Here is a 17,406-nt window from a genome sequence, read left to right on the forward strand (position 1 = left end):
GAAGAGACCACAGGCAGTAACTTCTCTGACATCTGCCATAACAACTTTTTTCTAGATAAGTTCTCCGAGCCAAGGCAACAAAAGGAAAAATAAACTATCAGAACTATATCAAAATGAAGTTTCTGCACAGTGAAAGAAGCAATCAACAAAACTTAAAAGGCAACTTACAGAACGGGAAAAGATATTTACAAATTATATATATATATATATATGATAAAGGGTTAGTAATCTAAGCACATAAAGAAATTATAAAACTCAACACCCCCTCAAAAAATAACCCAATTAAAAAATGGGTAGAAGACATGAATAGACATTTTTCCAAAGAATACATCCACATGGCCAAAAGACACATCAGAAGATGGTCATTACCACTTACCATCAGGGAAATGCAAATCAAAACTACAATAAGATATCACCTCACATTTGTCAGAATGACTAAAATCAACAACACAAGAAACAACAGGTGTTAGTGAAGATATAGAGAAAAAGGAACCCTGTTGCTATGTTGACAGAAATGCAAACTGGTGCTGCCATGGTGAAAAACAGTATGGCAGTGCCCCTAAAGGTTAAAAACAGAACTACCCTAGGACACACTACAGGTTGTTTACCCAAAGAATACAAAAACAATAATTTAAAGGGCCATGTACCCCTATGTTTAGAGCAGCATTATTTACAACAGTTGATATATGGAAGCAGCCCAAGTGGCCATCAACTGATGAATGACTAAAGAAGATGTAATACACACACACACACACACACACACACACACACACACACACGGAATATTATTCAGCTATAAAAAAGAATGAAATCTTGCAATCTACAATAACATGGATGGAGCTAAAGGTTAAAATGCTAACTAAGCAGATTAAGTCAGTGAGAGAAAGACAAATACCATATGATTTCACTCTTATGTGGAATTCAAGAAACAAATGAGCTAAGTGAAAAAATAGAGAGGCAAGCCAAGAAACAGAATCTTAACTATAAAGAGCAAACTGATTATTACCACAGTACAGGTGGGTGGGGAAATGGGTAAAATAGGTCATAGGGATTAAGGAGTGCGCTTGTGATGAGCACCTGCTGAATTATGTAGCGAATTGCTGAATCACTATATGGTATACCTGAAACTAATATAAAAGTGTATGTTAACTGGAAAATAAAAACTTTTAAAAAAATGAATTTTCTCACTTAGAGACACTTAAAATATTACTTCCCAATATTCTCTCCTGATTTTTGAAAATATATCCCCAAAGGTTGTGAGCAATTATTTTTATTTCAAAATTATAATTTTCCATTTTGCTACACTAAATATTATCTAAGAAGAGTTAGAAGAACACTGGAGTAGAATTAAATAATCCTGGGTTTTGATCTTGGGCTCCACCACTATCTAGGCTACATGTGGTCTTGACATTTTTCAAGCCATGTGACTTTCAACAAATTAATCTCTATAATGAAGATTCTATAAAAACTGCAACTAGTACTATCCGCTCTATCCTAGCACAGGATGGTTGTGAAGAATCAAGTCATTAATGTAGCATGTTATTATCACCATTATCATCTAAGCAGAGAAAATCGAAAGTTATATTTTAAAAAAGGCAAACTGTCTTACAAATTGACTTTTGGCAACCAACATCATTTATTGGCTTCTTCTGAACAGATGTGAATAAGAAGGCATTAACTCAGTGTATCCTAAATAAATACTTTTCATACCTGGCGTAACAAAACACTTCCACGTGTTGAATGGTTTTGTCCTTCCTGCTAAGAGCAATAGCTTCTTCATTTTCAAGAATCTGCTCTTGCCATGCTGGGCTTTCATTCACAATGTCACTGTTTTCCTAAATAAAACACAGATGAGAAATTTTAATTAAATTGCACAATATGAACCTCTACTTTTTTGTGAAAATGTATACCTTTCTCAATTAATGCTTTGCCTTTGATGCCATCAAAATTCTGAAGTGACTCTAGCATAGTGTGCCATCTTCAAAGGAAAGAGAAGAAATTTGTGTAAAATCCTACCCTATCAAATGCTTTCTGGTTTACACCTTTCTAGCAGGATATCTAACAGTTTGGTGCAGTCACTGGATGTGCCTATTTTGACATTATTTAAGAACTAGGACAACTAACCCTCTTTCTGCTGAAAATCAAGTGTGTCTGGTATACATATTACTTGTTATTAATAAAGATTTTGCATTTTGTTATCCAAACGCAGGCTCACAATTACTTCCTTCTACTTTTAGGTCTTTGAAGGTTAGTCACTAGCCATGTCAAATTTTGATTATATGTAAAAGTATATTTGAAGTATTCAGCCCACTATAACTGAGGACTGTATAATAATCAACCTCTGAATATTCTATTCTCAGAAAGACAATAAAAACAATAATGTATGATAATGTATGTAAACTTATAAGGGTGGAAAGTGGCCCTTCAATATTTTAACAATTCCAAATTACATTTTATGGAGATAAATTATATATACAGCAGTATTTGAAAACAGGGGATTTCTGGAAATGTCAAGATATGCCTTTTCCAAATGTCAAGGATCAATTTTTAATCTGTTTAAAATTTTAAAGTATTCGGTACACATTACTCAGAGAAAAAATTTTTTGAATATATGTTTTCAAAAAACTAGTAGTGAAACAAAAAAACTAGTAGTGAAACAAAAAGTAGTGAAATATAACTACAATATTCTTTGTATTAAGTAAATTCACTTCAACAAATTTCTAAACTTAAAGATTTCATAAAGCAATAATTATTTTATTTTTTTTATTTTTTTTTAAAGATTTTATTTATTTATTTGACAGAGAGAGATCACAAGTAGGCAGAGAGGCAGGCAGAGAGAGAGGAGGAAGCAGACTCCCTTGCTGAGCAGGGAGCCCGATGCGGGACTCGATCCCAGGATCCTGAGATCATGACCTGAGCCGAAGGCAGCGGCTTAACCCACCGAGCCACCAAGGCGCCCCAAGCAATAATTATTTTAAAAGGCTTTTTTTCTAGGGTACCTGGGTGGCTTAGTCAGTTAAGCATCTGACTCTTGGTATAGCTCAGGTCATTATCTCAGGGTCCTGGGATGAAGTTCCAGTTAAGGCTCTATGCTCAGCAGGGAGTCTTCTTCCCCACTCTAACTCCCTCTGCCCCTCCCCCAGCTCATGCACTCTCTCTCTCTTAAATAAATCTTTAAAAAGGGTTTTTTCTCCTGAATTTAACATTTTAAACTGTAGCAAAATAGGGTAGACATCTCTTCTTATTAAGTGTAATTATTAGATTATGTTAAACATACTAACATAGGTAGAAAAGGAGGTGAAATACAGAACTCTGAATGTGTAGACATGGGGTTACCAACCTGAAGAAAAGACTGTGGATCAGCAGACAAAGAGTGAAGGTGAAAGAGGATGCTGGAGTAGAAGAACTTAAAAAAAAATTTTTCAAAAATATTCAATATTGGGGGAGGAGTCGAGATGGCGGAGAAGTAGCATGCTGAGACTACTTCAGCTAGCCGGAGATCAGCTAGATAGCTTATCTAAAGATTGCAAACACCTGAAAATCCATCGGCAGATCGAAGAGAAGAAGAAAAGCAATTCTGGAAACGGAAAAACAACCACTTTCTGAAAGGTAGGACCGGCGGAGAAGTGAATCCAAAGCGACTGGAAGATAGACCCCGGGGTGAGGGGCCGGCTCCTGGCAAGAGGCGGAGCAACGGCGCACAAAATCAGGACTTTTAAAAGTCTGTTCCGCTGAGGGACATAGCTCCAGAGGCTAAACCGGGGCGAAGCCCACGCGGGGTAAGCGTGGCCTTAGGTCCCGCAGGATCACAGAAGGATCGGGGGTGTCTGAGTGTCGCAGAACTTGCGGGTATTGGAACGGGAAAGCTGGCTACAGGGACAGAGCCGACAGTAAGATCACATCTCCGTGTTACCTTGAACCGGTCGCAGGCTTGGTGAGCTTGGAGCGCGGCCAGAGGTCAGGCAGATGGGAGTAACAGGGCGCTGTTCTCTGAGGGCGCACTGAGGAGTGGGGCCCTGGGATCTCGGCTCCTCCGGGCCGGAGACCAGGAGGCCGCCATTTGTATACCCGTCCTCGGGAACTCTACGGAAAGCGTTCAGGGAACAAAAGCTCCTGAAAGCAAACCCTAGCGGATTACTCACCCTGGCCCCTGATAAGGGCGGTGCAATTCCGCCTGGGGCAAAGACACTTGAGAATCACTACAACAGGCCCTCCCCCAGAAGATCAACAAGAAATCCAGCCGAGACCAAGTTCACCTACCAAGGAGTGCGGTTTCAATACCAAGGAGAGCAGCAGAATTCCAGAGGAGGAGAAAGCAAAGCGCGGAACTCATGGCTTTTTCCCTGTGATTTTTTTTAGTCTTGCAGATAATTTAATTTTTTTTTTTCATTTTTTGTTTTTTTTTTTTGCCTTCTGGTAAATTTTTTTTTAACTTTTACCTTTTTCTTTTTTAATGTTTTATAACTAGTTTATCCAATATATATATTTTTTCTTTTTTATATTTTTATTTGTTTTCTTTTTTTAATTCTTTTCTTTTCTTTTTTTTTCTTTTTTCTTTTTTTTTTTCTTTCTTCCTTTTTGAAATTCTTTTTATCCCCTTTCTCCCCCCTCACGATTTGGGATCTCTTCTAATTTGGTTAAAGCATATTTTCCTGGGGTTGTTGCCACCCTTTTAGTATTTTACTTGCTCCTTCATATACTCTTATCTGGACAAAATGAAAAGACGTAAAAATTCAACACAAAAAAAAGAACAAGAGGCAGTACCAAAGGCTAGGGACCTAATCAATACAGACATTGGTAATATGTCAGATCTAGAGTTCAGAATGACAATTCTCAAGGTTCTAGCCGGGCTCGAAAAAGGCATGGAAGATATTAGAGAAACCCTCTCGAGAGATATAAAAGCCCTTTCTGGAGAAATAAAAAACTAAAATCTAACCAAGTTGAAATCAAAAAAGCTATTAATGAGGTGCAATCAAAAATGGAGGCTCTCACTGCTAGGATAAATGAGGCAGAAGAAAGAATTAGTGATATAGAAGCCCAAATGACAGAGAATAAAGAAGCTGAGCAAAAGAGGGACAAACAGCTACTGGACCACGAGGGGAGAATTCGAAAGGTAAGTGACACCATAAGATGAAACAACATTAGAATAATTGGGATTCCAGAAGAAGAAGAAAGAGAGAGGGGAGCAGAAGGTATACTGGAGAGAATTATTGGGGAGAATTTCCCCAATATGGCAAAGGGAACGAGCATCAAAATTCAGGAAGTTCAGAGAACGCCCTTCAAAATCAATAAGAATAGGCCCACACCCCGTCACCTAATAGTAAAATTCACAAGGCTCAGTGACAAACAGAAAATCCTGAAAGCAGCCCGGGAAAAGAAGTCTGTAACATACAATGGTAAAAATATTAGATTGGCAGCTTACTTATCCACAGAGACCTGGCAGGCCAGAAAGAGCTGGCATGATATTTTCAGAGCACTAAACGAGAAAAACATGCAGCCAAGAATACTATATCCAGCTAGGCTATCATTGAAAATAGAAGGAGAGATTAAAAGCTTCCAGGACAAACAAAAACTGAAAGAATTTGCAAACACCAAACCAGCTCTACAGGAAATATTGAAAGGGGTCCTCTAAGCAAAGAGAGAGCCCACAAGTGGTAGATCAGAAAGGAACAGAGACCATATACAGTAACAGTCACCTTACAGGCAATACAATGGCACTAAATTCATATCTCTCAATAGTTACCCTGAATGTGAATGGGCTAAATGCCCCTGTCAAAAGACACAGGGTATCAGAATGGATAAAAAACCAAAACCCATCTATATGTTGCCTCCAAGAAACTCATTTTAAGCCCGAAGACACCTCCAGATTTAAAGTGAGGGGGTGGAAAAGAATTTACCATGCTAATGGACATCAGAAGAAAGCAGGAGTGGCAATCCTTATATCAGATCAATTAGATTTTAAGCCAAAGACTATGATAAGAGATGAGGAAGGACACTATATCATACTCAAAGGGTCTGTCCAACAAGAAGATCTAACAATTTTAAATATCTATGCCCCCAACGTGGGAGCAGGCAACTATATAAACCAATTAATAACAAAATCAAAGAAACACATCAACAATAATACAATAATAGTAGGGGACCTTAACACTCCCCTCACTGAAATGGACAGGTCATCCAAGCAAAAGATCAGCAAGGAAATAAAGGCCTTAAACGACACACTGGACCAGATGGATATCACAGATATATTCAGAACATTTCATCCCAAAGCAACAGAATACACATTCTTCTCTAGTGCACATGGAACATTCTCCAGAATAGATCACATCCTCGGTCCTAAATCAGGACTCAACTGGTATCAAAAGATTGGGATCATTCCCTGCATATTTTCAGACCACAATGCTCTAAAGCTAGAACTCAACCACAAAAGGAAGTTTGGAAAGAACCCAAATACATGGAGACTAAACAGCATCCTTCTAAAGAATGAATGGGTCAACCGGGAAATTAAAGAACAATTGAAAAAAATCATGAAAACAAATGACAATGAAAATACAACGGTTCAAAATCTGTGGGACACAACAAAGGCAGTCCTGAGAGGAAAATATATAGTGGTACAAGCCTTTCTCAAGAAACAAGAAAGGTCTCAGGTACATAACCTAACCCTACACCTAAAGGAGCTGGAGAAAGAACAAGAAAGAAACCCTAAGCCAAGCAGGAGAAGAGAAATCATAAAGATCAGAGCAGAAATCAATGAAATAGAAACCAAAAAAACAATAGAGCAAATCAACGAAACTAGGAGCTGGTTCTTAGAAAGAATTAATAAAATTGATAAACCCCTGGCCAGACTTATCAAAAAGAAAAGAGAAAGGACCCAAATAAATAAAATCATGAATGAAAGAGGAGAGATCACAACTAACACCAAAGAAATACAAACTATTATAAGAACATACTATGAGCAACTCTATGCCAACAAATTTGACAATCTGGAAGAAATGGATGCATTCCTAGAAACATATAAACTACCACAACTGAACCAGGAAGAAGTAGAAAGCCTGAACAGACCCATAACCAGTAAGGAGATTGAAACAGTCATTAAAAATCTCCAAACAAACAAAAGCCCAGGGCCTGACGGCTTCCTGGGGGAATTCTACCAAACATTTAAAGAAGAACTAATTCCTATTCTCCTGAAACTGTTCCAAAAAAGAGAAATGGAAGGAAAACTTCCAAACTCATTTTATGAGGCCAGCATCACCTTGATCCCAAAACCAGACAAGGATCCCATCAAAAAAGAGAGCTATAGACCAATATCCTTGATGAACACCGATGCGAAAATACTCAACAAAATACTAGCCAATAGGATTCAACAGTACATTAAAAGGATTATTCAACACGACCAAGTGGGATTTATTCCAGGGCTGCAAGGTTGGTTCAATATCCGCAAATCAGTCAATGTGATACAACACATCAATAAAAGAAAGAACAAGAACCATATGATACTCTCAATAGATGTTGAAAAAGCATTTGACAAAGTACAGCATCCCTTCCTGATCAAAACTCTTCAAAGTGTAGGGATAGAGGGCACATAACTCAATATCATCAAAGCCATCTATGAAAAACCCACCGCAAATATCATTCTCAATGGAGAAAAACTGAAAGCTTTTCCGCTAAGGTCAGGAACACGGCAGGGATGTCCATTATCACCACTGCTATTCAACATAGTACTAGAGGTCCTAGCCTCAGCAATCAGACAACAAAAGGAAATTAAAGGCATCCAAATCAGCAAAGAAGAAGTCAAATTATCACTCTTCGCAGATGATATGATACTATATGTGGAAAACCCAAAAGACTCCACTCCAAAACTGCTAGAACTTATACAGGAATTCAGTAATGTGTCAGGATATAAAATCAATGCACAGAAATCAGTTGCATTTCTCTACACCAACAGCAAGACAGAAGAAAGAGAAATTAAGGAGTCAATCCCATTTACAATTGCACCCAAAACCATAAGATACCTAGGAATAAACCTAACCAAAGAGGCACAGAATCTATACTCAGAAAACTATAAAGTACTCATGAAAGAAATTGAGGAAGACACAGAGAAATGGAAAAATGTTCCATGCTCCTGGATTGGAAGAATAAATATTGTGAAAATGTCTATGCTACCTACAGCAATCTACACATTTAATGCAATTCCTATCAAAGTACCATCCATCTTTTTCAAAGAAATGGAACAAATAATTCTAAAATTTATATGGAACCAGAAAAGACCTCGAATAGCCAAAGGGATATTGAAAAAGAAAGCCAACGTTGGTGGCATCACAATTCCGGACTTCAAGCTCTATTACAAAGCTGTCGTCATCAAGACAGCATGGTACTGGCACAAATCAGACACATAGATCAATGGAACAGAATAGAGAGCCCAGAAATAGACCCTGAACTCTACAGTCAACTAATCTTCGACAAAGCAGGAAAGAATGTCCAATGGCAAAAAGACAGCCTCTTCAATAAATGGTGCTGGGAAAATTGGACAGCCACATGCAGAAAAATGAAATTGGACCATTTCCTTACACCACACACAAAAATAGACTCAAAATGGATGAAGGACCTCAATGTACGAAAGGAATCCATCAAAATCCTTTAGGAGAACACAGGCAGCAACCTCTTCGACCTCAGCCGCAGCAACATCTTCCTAGGAACAACGCCAAAGGCAAGGGAAGCAAGGGCAAAAATGAACTATTGGGATTTCATCAAGATCAAAAGCTTTTGCACAGCAAAGGAAACAGTTAACAAAACCAAAAGACAACTGACAGAATGGGAGAAGATATTTGCAAACGACATATCAGATAAAGGACTAGTGTCCAGAATCTATAAACAACTTAGCAAACTCAACACCCAAAGAATAAATAATCCAATCAAAAAATGGGCAGAGGACATGAACAGACATTTCTGCAAAGAAGACATCCAGATGGCCAACAGACACATGAAAAAGTGCTCCATATCACTCGGCATCAGGGAAATACAAATCAAAACCACAATGAGATATCACCTCACACCAATCAGAATGGCAAAAATCAACAAGTCAGGAAATGACAGATGCTGGCGAGGATGCGGAGAAAGGGGAACCCTCCTACACTGTTGGTGGGAATGCAAGCTGGTGCAGCCACTCTGGAAAACAGCATGGAGGTTCCTCAAAATGTTGAAAATAGAACTGCCCTATGACCCAGCAATTGCACTATTGGGTATTTACCCTAAAGATACAAACGTAGTGATCCAAAGGCGCACGTGCACCCGAATGTTTATAGCAGCAATGTCCACAATAGCCAAACTATGGAAAGAACCTAGATGTCCATCAACAGATGAATGGATCAAGATGTGGTATATATACACAATGGAATACTATGCAGCCATCAAAAGAAATGAAATCTTGCCATTTGCGACAATATGGATGGAACTAGAGCGTATCATGCTTAGTGAAATAAGTCAAGCAGAGAAAGACAACTATCATATGATCTCCCTGATATGAGGAAGTGGTGATGCAACATGGGGGCTTAAGTGGGTAGGAGAAGAATCAATGAAACAAGATGGGATTGGGAGGGAGACAAACCATAAGTGACTCTTAATCTCACAAAACAAACTGAGGGTTGCTGGGGGGAGGGGTTTGTGAGAAGGGGGTGGGATTATGGACATTGGGGAGGGTATGTGCTTTGGTGAGTGCTGTGAAGTGTGTAAACCTGGTGATTCACAGACCTGTACCCCTGGGGATAAAAATATATGTTTATAAAAAATAAAAAAATTAAAAATAAATAAATAAATAAATAAAGTAAAAAAATATTCAATATTTTTTAATATTTTAATATTAATATTTTAATAGATCTAATGTATTATCAAAATTTATTTTATAAAATTCCCTTTACTCATCAGAAGTTTTCTATTCAGACAACCAAGGTATAACTGTTGTCTTTGTTGTGAGCATCTAGACTAAATTTTCTCATGGAAGTGCTAAATACACGAAGATAACCCTTAGACATACTTCCTAAGAATAGGTTCAAAATAGGGTTTCTGATGAACACAAATACATGAATATTTAAGGCACACACATAAAATAGTTAAATGTCTACTAGTAACATTTACTTTCTTGATTTATACAGTTTGTATTACATGCAGTATTATTTTCCAAATATTGCTTGTTTTTCCATACTCTCACTTCACGCAACAGTTTTATTCAAACTGAATCTTCACTGCATCTTCAACATCTATGTCTTTGTCATGACTAGAAGAACCTTTTAAGTCACCTTCCATCAATTAATTAGTACAACTACAATGCTTATTGTGGTGCTTGGCACATGGTAAGTGTTTAACAGTCTTAGCTATATTATTTTCAGCTAACCGAATACAATTTTCTAGAATATATCATACTCCTTTCCCAACTGTCTAAACTCTTGAGATACAGAGATTTTTGATTCAATGTATGATGCTCTCAATAGAAGTTCATTTCAATCCACATGTACCATTCACATAAAATGGGGACAATTTCTTTAATCTGTCATAAAAATCAGTAAACTCCATGACATAACCTACTCCCCCTATTACTATGCTGTACAGGTCCTCTAAAAAACTTCCTTACAATGATATCCAATAGTTGTAGTAGGGAGATCCAAAAACTTACCAAATTCATATTAAATTTTTCCTTGCTTTTTGTTTTTACTGATTCTGTCAGGTCACTTCTATAAATACACAAACTACCAATTACTCAGACCATTTCAAAGTAATGTATTTTCCCCTGAATAGTTGGGGTTTTTTCTCAAAATATACTACTGAAAGAGCAATAGTAATATGTGAGATTTTAGAAGGACTGAAGTTTTTTTTCTGAAAGGCTATTTTGGAGAAAAAAAATATTGCCTTATATTTGGGAATGTAATGAGAAAATGGTATCAAGTATATATGATGTACTCTTCAGCCAACATATCTAAGTATATTTAAAAAGTAGTATCTATATTTTGAAAGCATTGGAAGAACATTAAATAAAAAGTTGACTACATAATTTTTCTTAAATAAATAAATAAAAATGAGGCATCAATCCTATATTACAGAAGCTTAGGGGTTTTTTTGGTTTTGTTTTTAATATTTTATTTATTTATTTGAGAGAGAGACAGTGAGAGAGAGCATGAGCGAGGAGAAGGTCAGAGGGAGAAGCAGACTCCCCATGGAGCTGGGAGCCTGATGCAGGACTCAATCCCGGGACTCCAGGATCATGACCTGAGCTGAAGGCAGTCGTCCAACCAACTAAGCCACCCAGGCACCCCAGAAGTTTAGGGTTTTATTCAATGTAGGGTTATTATGTGATACCAAATACAACCTATAGATTAAAAATCAACTAAAAAGGTTACCTGGTATTCCTTTAGCCAGGAAAGTATTCCTGAAAAGCTAAAACTGGCCCAGTTTCCTCCATAGTAGCTTCTTCTGTAACAATAAAAAAATAAGAGTAAAGAAAAGATATAAAAATTAAGCCACTGATCTCCATCAGCAAACCACCCCATACCCTTCAAATCATTTCAGTATTGCCACCTCAGAGTTCAAAACATAATTGGGATGCTGGAAATACTAGGCTGAAATAAAAGTTGGCCTCTCCAAACCCAAAGTTAACTTTCCATTGTATAAGGAAAAAAATCTCTTTGGTCTCCTTAGAGCTTTCGCCACTGATCAAATGCCACTGATCATGTGATTGTGAACAGCTTGATATGGGCACTGAGCACAGAATATAAACAAAATTTGACTCCTAGGTTAAAACAAAATGGCTGGGGAGAAAACCCTGGTAGATCTCAAGGAAAGCCAATGGAAAAAACTACTAAGTTTTCTGTAAAAAACGAAATATCCACTGTCCCCACCACCACCAAACCCATAACCCATCCCAACATACACACACACATGCACACACACACACATACATACATACAAATGGCTACTCTAGAGGTAGTGGCCCTGTGTTATTCTTAGCCTTCAGGGCCAAAAATAAAAGTAGCTTCTGGGACACAGTTATTCACTTTTGTAGTAAGTAAAACAAGAACAATATCCCCACTAATAACTGGGTGAACTATTATTCTTCATTCTATAATCCTGTGAAGAACATTCTTTGGTTTTAGAGGACCCAGAGGTCTCCTAACTAGGATCAGGTAAACCTTGTATACATTGGAGTTCTTATTAACTTCCTTAAGTAAGAGACTTGGGGCAACCAGAATTCTCTAATTCAGTACTACATATCTGTACTGGGGCTTCTCAGTTCTTATAAAACTCTTCACATTTATTCTTTGTATTATGAGCCCCAAAGTACACTCAGTTCTACCTACAACATCTGGTTCTGGGGTAGGAAAGATTCTTGGTTTTGTTTTGTTTTGTTTTCACTTTGCCTTCTCTGTATTTTTCTCTAATGAAATAAAAATCTATAAAAGCTCTTTTTAAAATGAGATGAAAACTAAAACCTTTAATATCCAAAATCACTCATCCATAGTACTACTGGAGATCCCCTCAATCTTCTGATATATTTCTCCTCAAACAAATGTTGACAGGCCTGCAGAACAGTCAGACTTAAGGTTTAAGTATTTTTACCAATAATCACTGTTATTGCTCTAATAGAGAAAATGGTTAAGCTGAGTATCTGTGAAAATAGGTCTATTAATACAGATTACTGCTTTAGTTATAATTTGACAGTTCTCTTGAAGATAATGCAAATTCATTCACCATTCAAAATCTCTAATGGCTTTAAAATTTAGGTATATTTTCACTTACATTAACAATTCTAGATGGCCATCCTTGCTAACATGTTGGGATCAGGAGACATGGAAGCTCTGATCCCCTGGGTCAGAGAAAGCAGTGGAAGGAGAAGGTGGGCAACAGCTAGTATACAGAAGAGGGAGGAGTGAAGACAGAGGAGTGTTATAACTAGTGGTATTTCCTATAGAAATTTATACCCTCTTCTCCCTTGCCTGAGAATAATATACACTTCTGCCATCCCTTCCCACACTCTAAATATTTAAACACTCAACAAACTAGAAAACATCCAGTGATGTTAAAAAAAAATAAAACAACTGTCTTTATATTTTTTGTTAAGATATTTAGATTTCTTTTAAGCCACCTTATAGTCATAAATAAGAAGCTCTGACCGTTGGGTAAAAGTTTTAAGATCGAAGTCAATTTATTGGATACATCAATTTATAAGTAATAAATATACATTAGATATCTGACACTAGGATAGACAAAGGTTTCTTAGATAACACACAGCAATAAAACTACTAGTAAAGAGGAATTCATGAAAATGAAAAAGTTCTACACTAAATAAATCATAAAAATGAATGGGTTAGCCACAAACTAGAAGAAAATATAAAACATATCTGACAAAAAGACTGGTATCCAGGATATTTAAAGATCTTTTTCAACTTAATAATATGACAAATATTCAAATTTTAAAATGGGCAAAGGGCTTGAACAGATGTTTCATAAAGGAAGATAGATGTGATTAATGAGCACATTAACAAGGTGCTCAACATCATTAGTCATTAGATAAGTACACATTATTCTATGGCCATACCACCCTGAACATGCCCAGTCTCTGTGATCCGGGAAGCTAAGCAGGGTTGGGTCAGGATAGTACTTTGACGGGAGAGAAGTACACATTTAAAAAAAAAAAACATTAAAAATGAAAGTAATGAAATACTACTACACATCCACCAGAACAGTTAAAATTAGAAGGCTGACAATACCAGGTGTTGGTGTGGATGGCCAGAATGCTCATACTTTTTGGTAGGAGTGTAAAATGGTAAAAATACTTTGGAAAACTGGCAGTTTCAGAAAAAAACTAAACATGTATCTACCCTATGATCCAGTAACTCCATTCCTAGGTATTTACAAACCAGGAAAGTATATGTTCACAAAATACTTATACAAGATTTTTCATAGTAGCTTTTTATTTTGTTTTTAAAGATTTTATTTATCTGAGAGACAGAGATCACAAGTAGGCAGAGAGGCAGGCGGTAGGGAGGAGGGGCGCGAAGCAGACTCCCTGCTGAGCAGAGTGTCCGAGGCAGGGCCCCATCCCAGGACCCTGAGATCACAACCTTAGCCAAAGGCAAAGGCTTTAACCCACTGAGCCACCCAGGCGCCCTAGCTTTTTTAATAGCTCTGAACTGATCAGAATTCAGATATCCATCAATGGGTGAATGGATAAATAAGCTGAGGTATATCTATAAGATTGATACTATTCGCCAACAAAAATGAATACTGGTAACAACAGAGATGAATCTCACAGCTAAGTAAAAGAAGCTTTTACCCAAAAAGAGTACATTCTGAATGATTCCATCTATATGACATTCTAGAACAAGTTAATTATAATAAAAAATATCTCAAGAATGACTGGGTGTGAGGAAGTGCAGGATTTGACTTGGATGAGGCATGAGAGAACTTTCTAGAGCAAAGACCATATTATTTTATTTCAATAAGATTCTTAGTTACATAAGTGTATGCATTTCCCAAAACTTACTAAATGGCACACTTAAGATCTGTGTATTTCACTGCATCTAATTTTACCTAAAAGACCCATAAATATTGAACTTAATAATGTCAATGCTGAAGTGTTCCAGACTAAAGTACTGTGTACAACTTACTTTGAACTATACAAAAGACAGAATAATAAATGGAAAGAAATATGAATACATGGGCAGTGATATAATAAAGCAAATACAATGAAATGTTAATAGTAGAATCTAGGTAGTCATAGATATTCATAGTACAATTTTTTCAACTTTTCTGTCCAAAAATTATAATAAATTGTCAGGAAAAAAAAGTAACCTGAGTTTTCAAACATGGACCAAGATGTGCCAATTTCCACAGTATTTTCTGTTATTATCAAAAGCCTAAAAATAGTCTAAAAGAAAACCATCTTGCTGTTTCTTTCCATTATTAAATGACCTAAGTTCAGTTCATGGTCAAAATCTTTTTTTCCCCTATATTTGGTCATGTTTTCTGAGAGCTAACTGGTTCTAGTATTTTTCCATGCAGCTCACATTTTCAACTTTTCCTGTTGATATGCTCTTAACCTTAGCAGCTGGTGACCTGATCCAATGTACATAAAAGGTGAAACATGGTTTTCATTACTGTGGTACTTCTGACAAAAGAGGGTAACATAATTATTAATAAACTCACTATAAAAACAACACAGATTTTTATTAAGTTCATTTTGGTATTTGTAAAGTTCTAAGTATGGTTTGTAATACGCCTTAAAGAGAAAACAAAAGACTTTAGGTATCAAAATCAATATGGCAAAAAGAAAATGAAAAAAATCAATGTAACATTCTAATATGCTCCCTAGGAAAACTATTCCAATGAAATAGTAAAAATTAAAGTTCACCAAATATTTTCTTAAATTTTATCTTTAAAAATACAGCTTCAGAACTATGACAAATTCAAGTTATAAAATATTATTTCTACTCTCTTGAGAAGTGTTTCTGCAGGGAATAACAAAGCTAGGTTATGGTTATTATTTTTAAAAACCCATAGGTACAATTTATTTTAAGGACAAAATGAGAACTTCCTGACATTAAAAAAAAAAAAAAAAGAAAGAAAAAAGGGGAATGGAAGATTTTCTGCCAATTTTGTGTCACAACTGCCTCTGTACATCAAATAAAGGAAAAAAGTAGTTGCTGTTTTTTAAGATTTATTTATTTATTTATTTGACACAGAGAGAGAGAGAGAGAGAGATCACAAGTAGGCAGAGAGGCAGGCAGAGAGAGAGAGGAGGAAGCAGGCTCCCCGCCAAGCAGAGAGCCCAACACAGGACTCGATCCCAGGACCCCGAGATCATGACCAGAGGCGAAGGCAGAGGCCCACCCCACTGAGCCACCCAGGCGCCCAAGGAAAAAGTAGTTGATGAAGGATGATGTGTATCTCTAATGCCAGGGAATGCTATTTTATATGGTAAAAAGAGTTCCTTAAAACTAGAGTCTCTTTGTGGAACTAGAAAAAGACTGTTCATTGTATTTAAACAGCAAATATAAAACTAATGTCTAGGGTGGCTAGGTGGCTCAGCCGGTTATGTGGCCAGCTCTTGATTTTGGCTCAGATCATGATCTACTGGGGATCAAGTTCGAAATCTGGCTCTGTGCTTGGTGGGGAAGTATGCCTGTCCCTCCCCTTCTACCCCTCCCCACCATTTATACATGTGTGCTCTCTCACAAATAAATAAATCTTAAAAAAAATGAAACTAATGTCTAAAGTCCTCTAAAGTTTCATGACAGTTAAGTGACCCAAAATTTTCAGCTAAAACAGTAAAAATCACAAATGGACATTTTTATTTTCAAAGATAAAAAAAGCCCAATAATCACAACACTGATGTATAGCTCTCCACTGTGTGAAATGTTGAAGTTAAAACTGTAGAAAACATGGTTTTAATCTTTCTAAAGTTTTACAAAGCTTTCTTAGCATACTGCCTAAGTTTTTCCAGATGCAGAAGGGAAATGGTTACACAATTATCTCCATTAACACCAACCAATAAAACAGAAAAAGATAGCATTAAAATAATAACAAGAGATTCCTCATCCTTTACATAGTATTTAATATTAAAGCAACATCATTTTGTTTTATGTCTACTAACAAAAAGAAATACATTGTGGGTATACATAAAGAAAGGTGAGCTATATGAGAAGGCTGAGTAGTAAACCTATTAATTAGAGCCTATTTATTAAATCCTAACAATCTTCTTTTCCATTGTGTGTCATAATTACAATTCAGTGTTGAACATTCAGCAACACCCATAGCTACATGATGCTAAACTGCATCCTTACAAGGAAATGGCTTCTGTAAGCAAGGACAAGAAGATTAACAAAGGACAGAGCTACAAATATTTAGGCACACAGATCTAAGAATTGTTTTAATTATTAAAGAACATAGGAGTTAAAAAGGGAAGCACCACATATCAACCTCTAGGCCTTCCCTATTCTATATTCACTGCTCCTAATCCCATTTCCTTATATAGTAGTAATTCCACCCCTTCCAATGACAGCATTTTTAATTTTTTGTTTTTAGAACTGTTTTCACAACTATTTTCTCACGGATTTTTCCAGCAATCTTGTAAAGCAGGTATGGTATTATTTTACAGATGAAGACACTGAGACGGTCTATGTAGAAATTAAGTCACTAGTTGAGGGCCACACAACTGCAACTGGTAGAAGCACAGTTAAAACTCAGTTCTGCTAAACCCTAACCCCTATCCCTTGGAACATAATCCCAAATTCTAAACTGGCTAAGATTATTTAGTCCATAGGATATTATAGTGTACCTGTGGTTCAATGAAGCCAAACACTTCAAATACTTGTGGTAAACATAGCGTAATGTATAAACTTGTCAAAAACCATCAAACCA

General features: G+C 36.6%; 1 protein-coding gene across 1 annotated transcript in view; it reads right to left on the reverse strand.

Annotated features, from left to right (window-relative positions):
- The window catches only part of CHM (CHM Rab escort protein), a 230,505-nt gene that overhangs the window by 171,585 nt on the left and 41,514 nt on the right, over window positions 1–17,406 (reverse strand). Inside the window, 2 exon segments of the mRNA XM_032330373.1 lie at window positions 1,711–1,835; window positions 11,388–11,460. Of these exon segments, the coding sequence (XP_032186264.1) occupies window positions 1,711–1,835; window positions 11,388–11,460 (198 nt within the window).

This window comes from Mustela erminea, chromosome X, assembly GCF_009829155.1.
Source record: "Mustela erminea isolate mMusErm1 chromosome X, mMusErm1.Pri, whole genome shotgun sequence".
In the NCBI taxonomy this organism is placed as follows: Eukaryota; Metazoa; Chordata; class Mammalia; order Carnivora; family Mustelidae; genus Mustela; species Mustela erminea.